The 18,645-nt window shown below is 36.1% G+C and overlaps 1 protein-coding gene and 1 pseudogene across 1 annotated transcript in view; both read left to right on the top strand.

Annotated features, from left to right (window-relative positions):
* The first annotated feature begins 6,184 nt into the window (after window positions 1–6,184).
* The window catches only part of UCHL3 (ubiquitin C-terminal hydrolase L3), a 43,922-nt gene continuing 31,461 nt past the window's right edge, over window positions 6,185–18,645 (top strand). The window contains exons 1-4 of the mRNA XM_023536381.1: window positions 6,185–6,332; window positions 6,449–6,460; window positions 16,088–16,227; window positions 17,605–17,681. Coding sequence (XP_023392149.1) covers window positions 6,291–6,332; window positions 6,449–6,460; window positions 16,088–16,227; window positions 17,605–17,681 — 271 coding nt within the window. The 5' untranslated portion in view covers window positions 6,185–6,290. The remainder of the gene's footprint in view (window positions 6,333–6,448; window positions 6,461–16,087; window positions 16,228–17,604; window positions 17,682–18,645) is intronic.
* LOC105298492 lies at window positions 12,060–12,910 on the top strand (annotated as a pseudogene).

The following is an 18,645-nucleotide window of genomic DNA, read 5'->3' as shown; positions in this document are numbered from 1 at the left end:
GTGGTGGTGGGGGGTGGATAATGGTGGTAATTGATAGGCAGCATAAGTAAAGATGCAGAACTGGGAATAAAGTAGGATCACTGATCCTAGAATCAGAGAGGTTTTACAACTTAAAGCAGAGTATGCAAATTCTTAGTCTTTGGGCCAAAGCTGGCCTACTCACATATGTAAAACAAAACAAAGAAAACACAACAATTATATCTGAAACTGAACGAGAGTGCATTTACAGGTTTTACATGTTCTAGTTTTATCACTGCCCCCACATTCTTTTTTCATTCTATCTGTCCAATTCACACAATTACCCGAAAACTACATGACATAGTTTTCTACCTTTGGCTTAACAGGACCTTACAGAGTGACCTACGTAAGTTAAGTATATGGCTTATATATACATAGCTAGATTATAGTAATCACAATTTCTGATCAAATAGCTGAGACTTATTAAGCCATCATATGGACAGATGAGGCCAAATTATGTAAGATTTGGGTATGTTCTCAAGTACTGCCAAAAGGGTTTTGGGATGGTGGTTTGGCAATGCAATGCAGGCTCAAGGCAGGTGACCAAACATATGTGCAGTAAGAAGATAGCTGAATGTACCGAAAAATAATGTAAGGTAGTGTGTAGTCATGGTGGCACACCACGAATGAACATATAGAGGAATTGATCCCCACAGCCCTAGGGGAAGCTGGGCAGGACTGGTTACAACTATGATGACAACCTGATTTGATTAAGTCAAGTATTACACAAATACCACATTTCATCAGTTGTTTGCTTCATATTTTTTCACATTTAACATCTCAGAAATCATACTACACATTGCATCAGGTAGCTTCTTACAGTGATGGGTAGTCAGGCAGCAGTTGTGACTTAGTTGTTTTCACAGGAGCATGCATGATCTTGGTCATAGCTGTTCAATACTTCTATTGAGTTATGGGTATTCTTGATTGTATATTACTATGTTTAACTGCCATTTACAATGTCTTTTAAAAGATTATGCTGCGATTAGGCATAATAAAAAGTTAACCAGGTATGGAAATAGGCATGGAAAGAGAATAGTAGGTTTTAAACTTGTATCAGTAAGGCAAATATAGATTATCAGAGAAATGGCCAAAATTCCATATTTTCTTACAAAGCAACCACATAATTTACAGTTTCTAAAAAAGGTGGATAGCCTTGAGTAGTTAAATCAAAAAGGTTGCATACTTCAGCTTAAGGTGGAAAAACTCTCTCAGAATATAAGAAAGAAATTAATAAGGAGGAGACAGTAGGTTTTGAGATAAGGGTATTTTCGTTAAGACATCAAACAAAAATCAATTTGTCAAAAATTTCCTGCTGCTTTTAAATAGGAGCTGTTGAATTTTCATCAGTTGCTGAGAAAATGAAATCTCGAATTTAGTCACGTAGGAAATGGTGACAAACCTGATATTCTTTGACAATCGTAAAAATTAATCTGTCATTGTTAAAGTTAATAAAAGTGCATGGGTTCTATTTTTCATCTGTATCATGTGATAAAAAAGGTTGGGAAGCACTGGAATAGCTGATGCTATAGGAGTTTTGAGAAAAAATTTTTTAAATAGGTGGAGGATGAAAAGACTGATAGCCAATAACAATTTATAAAATGTTCAAACTCATTAGTGATCAGTGAAACTAAAATGAGATACCTTGACCTCCCACTAAGTTCTAGGATTTCTTTCTCTTCATCTTCATGCTCCTCACTTCTACCTCCTTTTATTTATCCCTTCATTCTCTTCCCCTCACTTTCTTCCTCTTTCCTTCCCTCTCCCAACCCTCCTCACATTCTTCTCTCAAGAAGAGAGGTTTAGCAATGATCTGCTTTTGCTTGTCCCCCTGCTGATGCTGATGTCCTCAGGTCTCAGTCTCCAACCTAAGTGGCTCATCACTGGTGTGAAATTTTTCTGAATAGATGGTTGTTCTTAAAAGGAATTCTGGCAGCTGCTGTTATAACACACTTTTTTTTTTTTTGCCTTGTTAAACTGCATTTACAAAGTTTATAGAATATATAACAGACGACATTAAATACTCCCAACTCTCTCTTAAACTTCTATTCATTTCAGGACATATTTATTTTAAAATCATTGTCCTATATATAAGAAATGTTTAACTGTTGACCCATAATAGAGGCAGATTTGTTCCCAGAGTAATTTACAGCTTACTTACTTAAATTAGCCTTCTTGGTCCCCAGCTTTCTGAGTATTATTCCGGGCTTGTCAACATCATGCTGCTCTTGCCTCCCTCCTGCTTTGAAAAGAAACCTAGATCTCGGTGCCGGAAGTCTAGGCGGAACTCCCATTCTGCCACTGGTGCAAACTTGGGCAACAAACTCTCCAAGCCACCGTCACCTTGTTTGTAATATGGTGACAAGTCTATCTTACCTGCCTACTTTATAGACTATGGTGAGGATCAAACAAATCTATGAGGAATGTCAAAGTTTCCATTAAAGTTTGAATCAAGTAACATCTCATTCAGTGAATATATATTATGGTTTCATTGCTAAAATAAGATTTCATTTTAAATAGTTCATTAACAAATTACAGTTGCATTAACATGTACATTTAAAATTTTTCTGGAGATAAAACTACAAGTTTGTACTTAGTTATTAGAATTTTCGGGTCTCCTCACGGCGGAGGCCCAGGCAGAGGTGTCTCCAGGCGGCGGCTCTGTTCCCCGCGCAGACCGCACAGCATGTCGCTGGCTGCGCGTCCAGGGCAGCTACAGTGGCCCTGCGGCCCGCGACTGACCCAGGTGAGTGCAGCCCGATGACCCTGACCCGGCCCGGGCCCGCGCCGCCCCGGATTCGGTGACCTGGCTCCACGGAGCCTCGTAGTCCCGGCCCACACTAGAAGTTTAAAAAAAAAAAAAAATTGGGCAGGTGTGTTACTCCTTTTATTTTGATTATTCAATTTTTTGGCAGGTATAGCAATTAGCTTTTGCTAAGTAAAAAAAAAAAAAAAAAAAAAGCCCATAAATTCCCAATGTCACACTACAAGCAAACGTTTATTTAGCTTACACGTCTGGGTGTTAGCAGTGGGTTGGCCAGTCTAGACTGGGCTCAGCTGAGGTGATTCTGCTGTGCTACATGTATCTTCACTCTGTTCTTGAGACCAGCAGCCTAGCCCAAGCACATTCTTCTCAAGGCTATGGGAGAAGCCCAAGATAGCAAGCAGAAACCCAGGCTTGTTTAAGGCCCAGCCTTGGAACTGGCACACCATTATTTCTGCTCCGTTTTATTGATCAAAACAGGTCACATGGCTGAACTTAGTGTCAAGGAGTGGGGAAATATACAGTTGATTCTCATTATTTGTGATTGGTATGGTCTATGATGACACCATGAACACTAAATTATATACCAAATCATTGCTCCCAGGAGATATACAGGTTAGAGTCCTTTGAGCCTCTGGTCACATTTCATCAACAGATCAATACACGACCTGTTTTATGTGTTTCTGTTTAAAGACACCTCACTCGACATATATTATTGATTCATTTACACTGAACTCACAGCCAAGAGCACCATAACTCATGCCTGAAGGAAGCTTATCTAACATGAATTTTCTGTGTAAGGCACATCACAGCCTTCTTGCACTTAGGAATACAATATAGCACATCAGCACATGCTTGGGCCATACACATATACAGCGAAATTACCAAACAAAAAGCACAAAAATGCAAAAAATGTGGTACTAAACAGACTGCAAAAAGGACACTTGTTTCCAGTATGAGCCCTGAAACAAGAAGGTGGGGCACTGCCAGCTGAGAACTCAAGTTTTTTGCCACTCCTCCGCCTATGTCTGTGAAAGTGACATGAGTATTATTTTGTGGGTTATTCATTTATTAGTGAATAAGTGTTAGCAAGTAGGCAAATTCAAAATGCAGAATAATGAGTATTGACACTACTTCGCCCTTCAGTGGAAAAACCTTCAAAGTTCTATGGCAAAGGATGTGGACAATGGGAGAGTTAAAAACTGGGGCCAATAATGCAGAATCTTGGGCCCCATCTCAGACTTATTGAATCAAAATCTTCCTTTCAGATTCCCTAGATGTTTGTATACACATTCAAGTTTGAGAAGTACTTCCTTTGATATGATGGTAGTTACATGCATGCCAGAGAGGGTGGGGAGTTAAACCCTATGAAGATTAGGGACCTCCTACATTAATAAAGTTTGTATGGGTCCAAAAGTCTGGGGGCATGCTGTGACAACCTCTCTAAGGTGAAGAATAAGTTATTGCATCTTGCATTTTCTATTAAATGAAAGAGGCAGAGCACCTGGTGGGCCTCTTTGGCTTTTGGAGGCAAGAGATGCCACACTTGGAATACAGCTGCAACACTTTTACTCGGTGACAGAGACAGCTGCCAGTCTGAGTGGGTCCCTGAGCAAAAGTGTGCTCTGTAGCAAGTCCAAGCTGGAATGCAAGTGGCCTTGCTCTTCAGCCCTATGTCCCAGCAGAAACAGTGATGCTCAGGATATCCATGGTGGATAAGGATGCTGTGTGGCTTAGACAAGCTCTAGCAGAAGAGTCACAGTGGAGAACCTCAGGGTTCTGGAGCAAGGCCATTCCTTTGACAGCAAGTCATTTGAAAAACAGCTCCTGGCATGCCACTAAGAGCCTGGCCATGCAACTCAAGTATTATGCAACTACACCTGCTCATCATGAGCTGGACATTGCAGATTTACTAAATCACAGTTGGGTGGAGACAGAGGCAAGCTATCAAACAGATAAAGAAAAAAGAGGAATCAGAGATTAGAAATTCCTTGGAGGTCAAAAAACAGTGGCCAGAAAAACATGAGTGGTAGAGCTGGAAGTTCCCCAAGAAAGGCAAGCTCAGCATAATAAAGTAATCTTTTTCTCTCCCTAACTGTTCCTCTCTCTGAATGCCCTCTATTGGGTGCAAATTAGTAATACGCATTCTAACCCAGGTCAAATCTTTGGAGTTACCACTGACAATTCCTGCTCATCAAAGGGATATCCCCTTAAAACAGTATCTCTTTAATCTGTACCTGCCTCTCTATCTCAATGGCTACTGCCTCAATTCTTGCATCATTTTACTCTTGCGAACTTTTTTATATTATTGACAAATGGTGTTTCTGTATATCTGATTATTTTATTCATTCTTCAAATATTTATCAAGCATGTACGAATAAGGCACTGAGTTAGGCCTTGGGAAAACAATACGAAGAATTTAAAAAGATGCTACTTACTGCAGGCCTCATGGAATTTACAGCCAGGTGGACGAGAGATATGAAAATCCTGCTTAAAATCCTTCGGTGATTTCCCGCTGTTTTCAAGATGAACAGATGTCATGACTGGCTTGTCCTTGCTTACCTCTTCAGCATCACTTCTAATCACTGCTCTTCAATCTTGCAGGCTCTACTCTCTTTTTGAGAGCACTCTCCTCTCTGCATGGCTAATGTTAATTTCTTTTAAGGGTTCACTCCAGTTCTCTACCTTCCAGGAAGCCTTCCAAACACTCCCTATCCCTTCAGCTTCACTTCGTAGTTCTATCGCACCTCATGGTACCACTACCATATATATATGTCATATATATACTTTATTGTGATTCTTCGTTCTTTTGTTCACCTCTTATGCTCTACTGTGAGCTCAGCTTTGTGTGCCCAACACTTAATGCAGCATCTGATTCATAATAGGTACTTGACATTTTTTGTCAAATGTAACTGAGTAGATATATAGAAATGCCTCACACTCTTCAGTAGCAGACAAGGTCAATACGTTACTTCCGCTCTTTGACAAAGGAGCTTCTGGGGCACAGCTCCCAGGTGGCCTACGGCCTTGAGACCTCCAGAGGGGCAGTTACTCGGTCCTTACTTCTTAGAGTAAGACTCAGTGGTGCGCCCTCTAGCGCCTTCGGCTGACTCTGCAGGAATGCGGGGGGAGCCGGCGAGCACGCGGTCCCAGAACGGCGCATGACGCATGCGCAGCACTAGAGCGCTCGGCTTGGGTAGGAAGAGTCCAAGCGTGAAGGGAGCAGGCTGTAGATTAAGATATTTTTTCTTTCTGCAGTAAGGAAATGGCTCTTATTATTTTTCTCTCCAATTGTATCTTAATTTTAATTTAAAATTTGAGGCTGATGTTTGGCTTTTTAGGGAGCGAGAAAGAGCCTAGAGTGTTAGCAAGCTCTTCTTTGTTCTTCAGCACCCCTGCGGGGGGCGGTGAGTTGAACGATCCCAGGTCAAGGCGCGCGGGGGCGGAAGCGGCCGCGGCTGCGACCGCGACGGCTGTCAGAGCTGCTGAGTGGCCGGGCGGCGGTGCCATGGAGCGTCAGCGCTGGCTGCCGCTGGAGGCCAATCCAGAGGTGAGGGCGGCTCTGATCTCGGCCTGGGGCCGCAGGCAGGGGCAAAGGGAACCGGGCTGGGGCAGCTGGTCTAGGGCAGGTTGTCTCTAAATCGTGTTCTCTGTTTTCGTTCCCAGGTCACCAACCAGGTGAGTGAGGTATCTTGTCGCTCGGGACCCTGGAATCCTCCCTGGCCGTCCTACAGCTCCACGCTCCCTAAGAGTTTGCGATTTAATTCCGTGAGGGTTCCTGTTGCGAGTGCTCCCATTTTAGGGCCATCTCTCTCCCACCTGGTTCCTGAAGATGCTCCCAGCTGTCTTAGCCTTTCATCTGGTCCCATTCCCCTATCATCACATTTCTTGGGGTTTCGGGGTTTGAAGGATTTCACTCTCTATTCGTGTTCCTCACTCCCTCTTCGTTTTGCTTCCTGCTCGACCCAATTCCATAATTTTCCCACCCCTGTACCTCCTTGGTGACTAATTTGCCTGCACTACCTGACTCCAAGCTTTGTAAACTCGCCCACCCAGTCCTTGTAATTTCATCCACTGCCTGAACTATGAAATCATCTTCCAATCATCTCTTTCCCCATCAAGTCACTTCTCTTCCCTGCCACGCCCCCCTTCTCTTCCAGTTTCTTAAAACTGGAATTTAGCTGCTTTTATACCATAGAAAGCTCAGTATAATAGTTACACTATTCTTTGCCACATACAGCCCTTAAAGTTTGGGTGTTAGAGGTTTCAGTTTGGGGAGGGAAGAGGGAACATCTCCCAGTCACTCGGTTAAAAGAACATTGAGTGCTACCAGGTATAAACCTTTGATTTGCTCGGGTGTATTTTGTCTTACAGTCTCAACAGCTAGTTTACTTTTTACTGCCCTCTTAGTTTATTTTATAATATACTTTTCCCCCGATGATCTTCCTTCCCATCACGAAAGAATAATGATTCATCGCGTACTTAATTAGCTTTTGGTTTTCAAAGCTTGTAGAAAATTCCACATATAAGGAAAGCAGATAGAAATATTTGAATGTTGGCAACAAACCATGTGTTCTTATTTAGGTTTATTATACACTTTTGAAATGATTGCTATTCCCCCCAGCTATCTCTTTAGTAACCAAAAAAAAAAAAAAAAAGTAATCTATAAAAAGCTCAAAACCTAGCATATTTCTTTTATATTATTATGGTGGCATTTCCTATTTGTGTTAATTTTCTTTTGTTTTACTCTCTTTGAAATTTACTGTTCATTTTTTCCCTAACACATTTTGACTACTTTGTAAAGTAAGAATAATCTTCAGGCTGACGAAGTCAATATTTGCAACTTTTGATTTAATGCCATCGGAAAGAAGTATGTTTTGCTCAGACTTAATTTAGAACTATTTTTAAACCCTTCGTGAAAATCAATTTGCCACATAACTGAAGAGTGTTCGGTTGCATTGATCTATGTGTCTGTTGTTTCTACTGTAGTTTTATAGTAAGTTTTGAAATTAAATAGGATGTATCTCAACTTCGTTTTTACTTTTCAAAATTGTTTAGGCTATTTTAGTTGCCTTTCTATATAACTTTTAAATAAGCTTGGCGATTTCTACAAAAAGTTCTATTGTGATTTTGATGGTGAGTGAGTGCCTAAATTGATAGCATTTTGGGGAAAAATAAACATCTTAACAATATTGAGTCTTGAAATCCATGAAGATGGTATATCTCATCATTGACTTTGATTTGTTTCAATAGTGTTTTCATAGTTTCACCATATAGATCTTGCACATATTTTGTTAAATTTATACCTAAGTGTTTAGTGATTTTTGGTGCTATTTATAAAAGATACTGTTTTAAAATTTTAATTTTTAATTGTTCGTTGCTATGTATAGAAATACCATTTTTTTGTATGTTGACTTTGTATCCTGCTGCCTTGCTAAATTCACTTATTCTAATGGCTTGGGATTTTCTATATAGACAATCATATTCTCTGAATAGAATTTTATTTATCCCTTTTAAATCTGTATGTCTTTTATTTATTTTTCTTGTTGCACTGGTTAGGACCTTCAATACAACATTGACTAGGAGGGAGATGACTTGTTCCAGATGTTCAGGGGGAAACATTTGATTTTTCATCACTAGAGATGTTAGTTTTAGGGATTTAGTAGATGCTATTTATCAACCTTAGAAGTTCCCTTCTTATCCTAGTTTGATGAGAGTTTTTATCATTTATCAATATTGAATTTTCTCAGATGACTTTTCTTTGAGATAATCATTTAAGGGAGAAATAATATCATTTCTACATAAACATAGAAGAAGTGGGGGACACTTCTCAACTCATTTTATGGCCAGCATTACCAAACAAACTATAATAACAAAAACCAAAGACCAATATCTCTCAGGAACACAGATGTAAAAATCCTCAACAAAGTAATAGCAAAGAGAATGCAGCAATATATAAAAAGGATAATATATTATGACCAATTTTATTCCAGTATTGTGAAGCTGGTTTACCATTCAAAAGTCAGTCATTGTAATTACCTATATGAACAGACTAAAGAACAAAACTACTTTTAGATAATATTATTTGTTTTAATAAGACATAAGGTTATAATACTGGAAACATTTCTGTGATTTAGCTATTTTTGGTCCTTGTTCCTAGGTACTTTTTTAAACTGTAAAGACCATTCACTTAATTCACATTAATTAAATAAAATTTGGAGGCATCTTTTTTAATACCATATTTTGGTGATTAAAACATTCATGCTTTTCTGCTTTCCAGTCCAGTGGTAAGAGATAGACAATAAACAAGCAAGCAGACAGATAACTAGCAATTGTCACATGTGCAGTGAAAAAAATTAACAAGGTACTGTAATGGAGACCATCAGGGAAAACAACAGATTGGATGGTGGCAGGAGGTTATTCTGAGGTGACATAAACAGAGAAGAGATGTTATTAATGTATGATTGTATACTACTTATGGCATACTTTGTTGTGATTCAGTTTATTTAAAAATAATTTCTAAAAGAAGTGAATGAGCAAAATCTATGAAGTGATTATTCTTAACAAAAATTTTTGTGGTTGTTTCTTTATTCTCTATGTGTCAGTGACAGAACTGAGACTAGAAAATGAATAGAAATTTAATTAACTGACTTAGAATTTGGATAATTAATAAAATTAAGCCACAGATAAACACTAGCAACAGTATCCATCTCTACCTTCTCTTATTTCCTCAAGTTAATGCAATGGTAGTAGGCCTTTAACTTAACTTGATTTCACAATGCCCATCTGGTAGTCGCATATGTTATTGTACATTTAGTTTGAGCAAATACTATTTTTGCTCTAATGATACCTACTTTGTATAAGAATGATCAATGCATGTCTACTACATGCAGATCGTTATTAACTGTTGGACATTAACTAGTAACTGTGTCTCAGTAGATGTGGCCAGCAATGATTTCTTTTGTTGGTTACTATGCTGTCAATCCCTTCTAAGGATATTTTGCCATGCTACAGGTAGGACTTACCTAGAATAAAATCAATTAAGTGATAGAAAAAAATTTATTTAAAAATTTTAAGCTCTTTTATTTATAAATACATTTAAAGGAGTAATGGCTTATAGCTGATGGAAAGTTACAGACAATTAAGCATCAAGAATTATAACTTTTAAAAAAGTACAGTCTGTGACATGGGCAATCATAGCATTTCTTTTTATGACTGCACTAGATTTTCATCCTGATTATGTTTTGTGATTTGAGTACAGCACAACCATATTATGTATATTTTAAATATTGTTGTGTTTTAGAACCAATAATTTTTATTATGGAAGTCCCCTAGAAATATCCCTAATTGTGATTTTATCGATGTGACAAAATATATTCTAGCATTATATATAATGTCCAAAGGGAAATAAATTTACTATAACATAACTATCGTATTTAGCTTAGATGCTTAGAGTTGGAAAAAGAATTAGAGATCATCTTCTGGATTATTGAAATAAACATACAAAAATTCTCTAGTTAGTGAATCCCATCTTAGGAAAAACACCCTGTTACCTTGTCCTCTTCTAGCTACTGTCTCATATCTGTTTCTATTCTTTGTAAATTTTTCAAAAAGAATTGTTTGTAGGAGCTGTTGCTACTTTCTCTCCATTTTTTTTGTATTCACGTCTATTTAGTTTGCTTTTAGCCTTACCATTTCATAATAACAACTTTTGTCAAGTTTACTAGTCACCACTTTGCCAGATTCATTGGTCACTTTGTCATATTTCTTGACCTCTCAGCAACATTTGGTAGGGTAGCCCACCCCTCCTTGAAACGTTATCTTTTCTTAGCTCCTATGATAATTCTGGTTTTTTTACCTTTATCTCTGACTGCTTCCTTGATTTGCCTTTGCTAGATCATCTCCCTCCCAATTTCTAAGGAGTTCCTCAGAGCTTTGTCCTTGACTGCTAATCCTTTTTATGTGCATTCTCTCCCAAGTGTTTTCTGTTGTATAGCATTAATACTATCAGTTGTCATATATTTGATCCCATGTTCCTCTAAGCCCTGACTTCTCCACCAAATTGGAAATCTGTGTATTCCACTACTTCTTTGATATTTCTGTTTGGATGTCTTAGAGATACCTCAAACTTAAAATGACTGAAAAAGAAATCTGGATTTACATCCTTTCATCTCTTCTCCAAATGCATTTCTTCCCCAGTCTTCCAAGGGCAGTGCCATTTATCCAATGCCCAAGTCAATGTCATTGATTCTTCTTTACAACTATGCTACTTTGGAGAGGATATACTGTATTGCTTTGATTTCCAGGGTTTGTATTTCTGCTCTGAGACTATGGGCGGTTACCAATTCTTTGTATCTCAGGTTTTTGCTATCTCTCCTCATCTTGTAAAATTGTTAAAGGATAAAATAAATTACTACATGTAAAGTATGTAGAATAATGTCTAGAACAAAGTATGCACTCTGAGTGTTAGCTTTTAAAAATATTCTTCTTTTACCTTAATTCCTCAGATCCAATTGATCTGAAACTCTTGTAGTCTTTTCTTTTAAATTCTATTCCAAATCTGGCCATTCTCTCCATTTCTACTATTACAAGAAAAAAAAAATTTACTTTCCTGCAACTTCCTCCAGTTGCCCATCTCTTCTCCCTTTGAAACTATACAGAGTAAATCTAAGTGTTCTTCCGTGATATTACTAAGACTATTTCGGGATAGGATAATTATAATTTAGTGTCTGAACATGTCCAGATGCTCCATTTGTGATGTCTTCTAAAACCTTATCGTTCCTCCTCATCTTCCTTTTGCTTGCTTTTGTTTATCTTGTCCTTCATAAAATATGCTTCCCAGAGCTGATATCATAATCTTCTATGAATGATCTGTGTTGAATATAGTGGGTTATTACATTATTCTGACTAATACTTCTTTTAAAGCAGATCTACATTGCATCACTTTTGTTGACAATTGTGTATCAGTCCATACTGAGCTTGCAGTAAACTCCCTGTTTTTCTTAATCCCTGCATAAAATGTTTTTATATTTCCCCATTCTATACTTACGTTATTTCATTTTTGTTTATCTTTTCAACTAAATTTCTATTAAAATTCATTTTCTAGTTTCCAGGCTTTAAAAACTGTCCTTTTCTCATTTAACTATAAGCTATTCTCCTAGTTTTGCATCTCGCAATTAGTATTAGTATACTTTTAATAGTAATAATATCAAGCAATTACTAAATAAATATAATTTCTGTCATAATTCAGGTCACTAATAAAGTAGCAACAAGGCAGAATCTATTGTAAAATAGTAACAAAGCAGAATCTATTGCTGCCCTGAGCAGGCCATTAAGAGAAAGTGGCTTTTTCATCCCACCCCATCTCCCACCCCACCCCATCCCCCAGCGCCACTCCCGCTGCTTTCTGCTAAGCCAGCCCCACCTTAGTCTCCTTCTAGCCGCCATCATGATCATCTACAGGGAACTTATCAGTCATGATGAGATGTTCTGTGACATCTACAAGATCCAGGAGATCATGGGCTGTGCCTGGAGGTGGAGGGGAAGATGTCAGTAGGACCAAAGGTAACACTGATGACTCACTCATTGGTGGAAATGCCTCTGCTGAAGGCCCCGAGGATGAAGGTACCTACAGCATAGTAATCACTGGCGTTGATATTGTTATGGACTATCATTTGTAGTAAAACAGCTTCATAAAAGAAGCCGCTTCATCAAAGATTACATGCAATCAATCAAGGTGGAAACTTGAAGACCAGAAAGAGTAAAACCCTTTTATGACAAGGGCTGCAGAACAAATCAAGCATATATATCCTTGCCAGTTTCAAAAACTATCAGTTCTTTATTGGTGAAAACATCAATCCAGAAGGCATGGTTGCTCTGTTGGACAACTGTGAGGACTATGTGACCCCGTATATGATTTTCTTCAAGGATGGTTTAGAAATGGAAAAATGTTTACAAATTTGGCAATATGGCTCAATCACCTGTCATCATTATAAGTGGCTGCTGCTTTTTATCCACACACCTGGACTTGGACAAATGGGACTGATGTTATCTTGAGCTCTTATTAGAGAACAAGGTACAAAAAAAATAATACTTTAAGCAGTGAGAGATGAGGCTGGAAAAGTAAATAGGTACCAGAACATTCAGAGCTTCGCATATGGGTTCTGGTACTGTGACCTTGAAAAATTACATAACCTTCCAGACTTGGTTTTCTCATTGGTGAAGGATATAATAAAATCTACCTTGCCAGTTGTAGTAAAGGAGAAGTGCATTAAAGCTACTCACCTGATTTCTGATACGTGATACTCTGAAAAGTATTTATAAATAGTTTAAAATATTCTTTATTCAGTGGAAAATTTATCATTGGGCCATTGAATGAAAAGGATAAGTTGATCTAAGATCTTTTGGGAGCACGTATTCTAATTTACCAATTATTTTTCTTGATTGGACAGAATTTTAGAGGCACTATGAAAATTTAGTGACTTATATCAGTCAGAATTTTTTTGTTATTTTATCACCCAGTGTTTAGAAAGTCCAGAAACTGGTATTAGGGCTTATCAGTCTCTTTATTCTTCTTGATGCAGAAAGGTTGCTTCTAATTGTGTACAGCTGGCTTTGTGAATACTTTTCTTTGTGAATAGTCTAGAGAGTTTTTATTTTTTGGTGTAGTTTTAAGACTTATTTTGGGTTTTCTCCTAGATTTCAAAATTTAAATAAAATACACATGTGTATTAGTTATACAGATTTGTAACTTAGAAACTACGTATAACTATTATAACAATAACACTTTTTTAAAATACTGGAAAATAAAAAGTTGAGTTCACACCACTCAAGCTAATGGCTGTTAATATTTTAGAAAATTTCCTTCTAATCTTTTTTATAAATGATCATCAAAGCCACAGGTGGTTTTTTAAAATTTATAAAAGTAGGACACCGTCATGATTTTAAAAAAGTGAGAGGTAAAAATTGAAGACCTTCTTTGCCACCCTTTCTCCACTTCCCAGAGGTAGCTACTATTAATAGCTGCTTTTATTCTTTTTATTCATCTGATGACTTCCTGTGTGAGTCTGACTCATAACAATCTGGAGTCAGAGGATGCAACCAATGTACTTAATAGATATTAGTTTAAACTTTATAGTAATGTCATTTGATTGCCAATATGAGTCAATAATTAAGGAAACGTATGATTCCATTTAAAATTTATTCAATTTATATTTAAATTAATCTGTATTTAGTCATTGATTGTGTCTTCAGTTTGATACTAATCAGTCTCACTACAGATGCTACCTTTGGAGCTTGGTACTTTTTATACTTGTTAGCTTTGGCTTACATGGAGTAAATTTATATTTTTTACTTCAAAGTAACTTACCAATTTTGTCCTGTTTTTTCACTAAAATGTTTAACTTACTTTCAGTTTGTGGTGGAGATGTAAAATTACTCTTTTATGTGTACTATCTTGTTTTATAACTATAACAATATGGCTTTTGAGAGTAATTAAAATGAACATAAATCCTTTATGAGGGTTTATGAAACTTTTCCTTGACAGTACACCTTTTAGGGCTCTCAGTCCTGTGCAGGTAGTATTCGGAGTTGATTAAATGAATGGCTGGGTTTAGATTAGTAGCAAAATATATCTTTCCTACCTCTTTAACTTGGCACGAATAAAAAATATATATTGAATATTCATTATAAGCATAGCTTAATGAACATATGTAGACAGACAGATGGCTAGATTATCTGTTAAAATAGAGATGTAATCTTTATTTCAGTTCAGCAAATATAACTTGAGTGTCTGTGGTTTGGCCTGCTACAGGGCAAAGCAATGAGATTAAAAAGATGAATAAGAAACAGTTCTTTTCCTTAACTTTGCAATAAATTTTAACCATTTTTGGTTTCTAACTAGAACTGAATATTGAGACGAGCATAGACTAAGGATTTTGGTGAAAGTGAAGAAGGGCGAGGGAACTAGTTTGGAGTGCTTTATTGAACTTTAGCAAAGTCTGGAATCATGAATAGGAATCAAATGAAGAATAGGTATAGTATAGAGGAGTCCATCGATTTTTGTGGCCCAGACTGTTGAAGAGCGTGTGATTTGATGAACCTGATAGATGTTGAGCACGTATTGCCAAGAGAAGTTTTTTAATTCAATAGATTTCTTATTAAACATATCTAGGACCTTATTTTTGACCAGCCATGTTATCGTTAAGTAGAGTTTCTTCTATTGGCAGAGGAATGGAGGGATATTCCCATTAAACAGGAATGTCTTGTGTTATAGAACCTGTATGTGAGATGAATAACACTGTTTATGTAACATGGCATGGTTTTGATTGGTTTTGTAAGAACTCATCTGATGATCTAAGAACATGTGCCAATTCTTCAGGAAGAAATAACCAACGCACCTTTTCATTTTTAAATTTCAAATGTTAGACCAGTAGATACTATAATGTATTTTTGAGGTTAGGTATAATGATGCATTTTTAATATGGTTTTTTTGGTTGCTCCTTTTTTTCTATTTGAAACTTCTTTTGTGATGGTACACTTTAAAAATCATCAGCTTCATTCAGTACAGACATTTAAGAATTTATTGTGAAATTGATGTCATTCTTATTAGTATTTTATTTTTTCTCTCTCTCTGCAATAGATTAGAGTCTGACATTTTATTTTCTTATGAAATCTTAAGAGTTTCAGAAACCACTGTTCTTTTGTCACACTTGTTTTGCCACATATAATAAAGACAATGAAGTCGAAGAGGTTTCATTGTGTAAAAGGGGAAGCCAGTAGCTTACATATTTCAAGCCTTCTCTAGTGTTCACATAGTCATGTGGACTTTTTTGTCTTTATATACTCTGTGCTCATTGATATAATTTGTGATGTCTGTCTGTCTATCTTTAAACCTCAGGCATGATTTTTGGTAAGGAAGATAAACTGTGTTGATTTTCTACTAAAATAATTATTTATTTACCAGAATTTAGATGCATCTTATTAAGAATTGGGTGCTGGAAATGAGTTTGACATATCAGTCAGGCCAATTTGTATGTGTTTGGTGAAGGCTTATGTTCAATCCCAAAGTAATGGATTTTGAATAAAGGAGTTTTGCTTAATATGTAATAAATTTTAAATGTTTGTTAATTGACATAAATAAATTTATTTCTACCCTATTTATGGAAACCTGCTTGCTTTACTTTATACTTATTGAGCATCAATAATATTTGTACCTTGCATTCCCTTATATGTATTTGGTATGTAGTACTTACATGTTAATTATTTTCCAGTTAACACTATATATATTTTCTCTCCTCTTACCAGTTTCTCAAACAATTAGGTCTGCATCCTAACTGGCAATTTGTTGATGTGTATGGAATGGATCCTGAACTCCTTAGTATGGTACCAAGACCAGTGTGTGCAGTGTTACTTCTCTTCCCTATTACAGAAAAGGTAATTGTTAAGTAAGATACAAAGTTTCTGGTAAATGCAAAGTTCTCTTTTAATGTTCGATTAAAAATAATGCTCTTCTTGAAGATCAAATTACTACCTTCTTGCACAAAAAGGAAATCTAAGCAGTGGAGACACCTTAAAAATCTAGTTTTATTAAAGAAGTTATATTTAGTTTTTGATGTATAGATTGACAAAAAAGCCCTGAGTTAGTTTCTTAAACTTGAGTAGTTTTCTTTTAGAAAATATGGTTAGTTTACCTCACTGTGTTTTGATACGAGGAAGTGGGTTAACTATTTTCAGAATAGATTTGATCTGGGTGGAAATCACTAAGATTAAGTACAGTTTAATTGGCAGATTTAGGATGTGTTGGGGATTATATTTAGCTATTATTAGATTTCTATTTAAATTCAATCACCATATTTCAGGCTTTTCTTCTAGAATGATGTCATGGAACTAGAACTTTTAAGTTCATTTTAATACAACTTATGAGACCATATCCTTCTAATTTTTATTTTTAAACTTAGAAACAATAGGATGAACTCAGTGCTTGTGAAAAATGAAGACGTAAATGGGAAAATGTGGGAGAAATGAGGTGTTGACTTGGTATGTACATGTTTATGTCATCCATTTCAGTAATAAATGGAGCCAAGTCTCATGGAAATTAATAATTAAGTTCTATTCAGTCCTAGAAATTCCTGGATAACTTTTTTTATACCAAAACAAAATAACTTCAGTTTAAGATGAAATAAAAAGTACTGAAGTATTTCTTCCTTCACCATAAGGGTGCTACAAAACAAATTAATTTAAGAAGGGCTATTTCTTCATATTTGCTGTTTGTAATATTCATAGAAATTTAGTGATTTAGAAATCACTAAATTTCTTGTGATTATCCAGTATTAGACTAAACTCCTACTTTTAGTGATGAGGTTGTAATTATTCTGGAAATTGAGGAAGAGTTAGGACACTAAAGTTGACGCTCCTTTTGTCTAGTGTTCTTTTCACTACTGTAAGCCAATAGGTAGCTGTCCTGGGACCTCAATTGTAAGGAGCAGTAAAAAACAAAAAAAAACTGCTTAAAGCTTAGCCTGTCTTAGTTGGTGTCACACAAATGTGAGTTTATTGTCTGAATTGGAAATTTTCCAAACTGTTGACTTTTATGACCTACTTTTTTTTTTTTTTAATAGAATAAGTGGGACTTGATCTTTATGTAGTTGCTCATCAGTATTTTAAAAAAACATATTATCCTTATCAATAAGATCATTAGTACTGAAAAGCTTATTGTGCCTATTGCTAGAAAGAATAGAATTCTAAAGTATATAAATAACATATAAATTCTTACTGACAAAAGTGACATCTGCCACTTTTTCATGTCTTGTACAATTTGGTAGATCCCCTTTTCAGCTCATAAGTGACAAATTAAAGTCACTCAAAAGTTATCTAGTGGATGTTTTAGATGATACGAAGTGTTTGTTCTAATTTAGGAACTGAGTATGTAGTTGTAAATGGTTTAAGCATACTAATTACAAAAGACCTTTCATGGATACCATATTACCCTTTAAATAGTCAATTCCAGATTTTAAATTTGTGCTTTATATAGTAGTGCTTACCAGCCAGTGAATCATAGATGAAGAGGCTATAAATTATTTACTTATGATATTTTTGTTGTCTCCTGACCATGTGTTTTCACTTTGGTCTACCATAATCACTTTTCTTTTTTCCTATACTTGCTCTATATCATTTTAGGATTTTTTTCTAAGCATTAAATCTTGCGAAGTTGGTAAATCTCATTTTGCTTTATTAGCAAGGACCTTTGATATTAAACAAGAAACAACTGTAGAACCATATAAATATATCAGTATAAGACCTTACTATATTGAATCTTTCACAGTTTTTATCAGCTGAACTTATATGAATGAAATAATGGTTCAGAATTTATCATGAAAATGTTACTTAAAATTTAATTTAGAAGTACATTCATAAAATTATTTTAAAGCATAGATACATTTCTTCTTAGAAGCATCTTCTTAACTTTTGGTTTTCATAGACATTATTTGTTTGCTTTATTGCAGGGATCAGCAAACCTTTTCTGTAAAGGGCCAGATAATAAATATTTTGAACTTTGCAGGACTTAACAGTCTCTGTTACAACTATTCATCTTTGCCTTCTAGCATGAAAACAGCCGTAGACAATACAAAAATGAAAGTTTACTGGGCCACATTTGGCCCGTGGGCTGTAGTTTGCTGACTCCCTACTCTATTGGAATCTGAAAATTATTTTTTAAAAAATAGACAAAACAATAAAATCATCTTTCTGTTCTCCCTCTCCTCCGCACTCATTTTTAAAACCTCTTTATTATTTTTAACCCCTTTTTACAAATGAGGCACAGAGACATTAAATAACTTGCCAAAGTCACACAGCTAATAATGTCA

Source organism: Pteropus vampyrus, unplaced genomic scaffold, assembly GCF_000151845.1.
Source record: "Pteropus vampyrus isolate Shadow unplaced genomic scaffold, Pvam_2.0 Scaffold155, whole genome shotgun sequence".
Lineage (NCBI taxonomy): Eukaryota > Metazoa > Chordata > Mammalia > Chiroptera > Pteropodidae > Pteropus > Pteropus vampyrus.
This window is presented reverse-complemented; position numbering and strand designations above follow the sequence as displayed.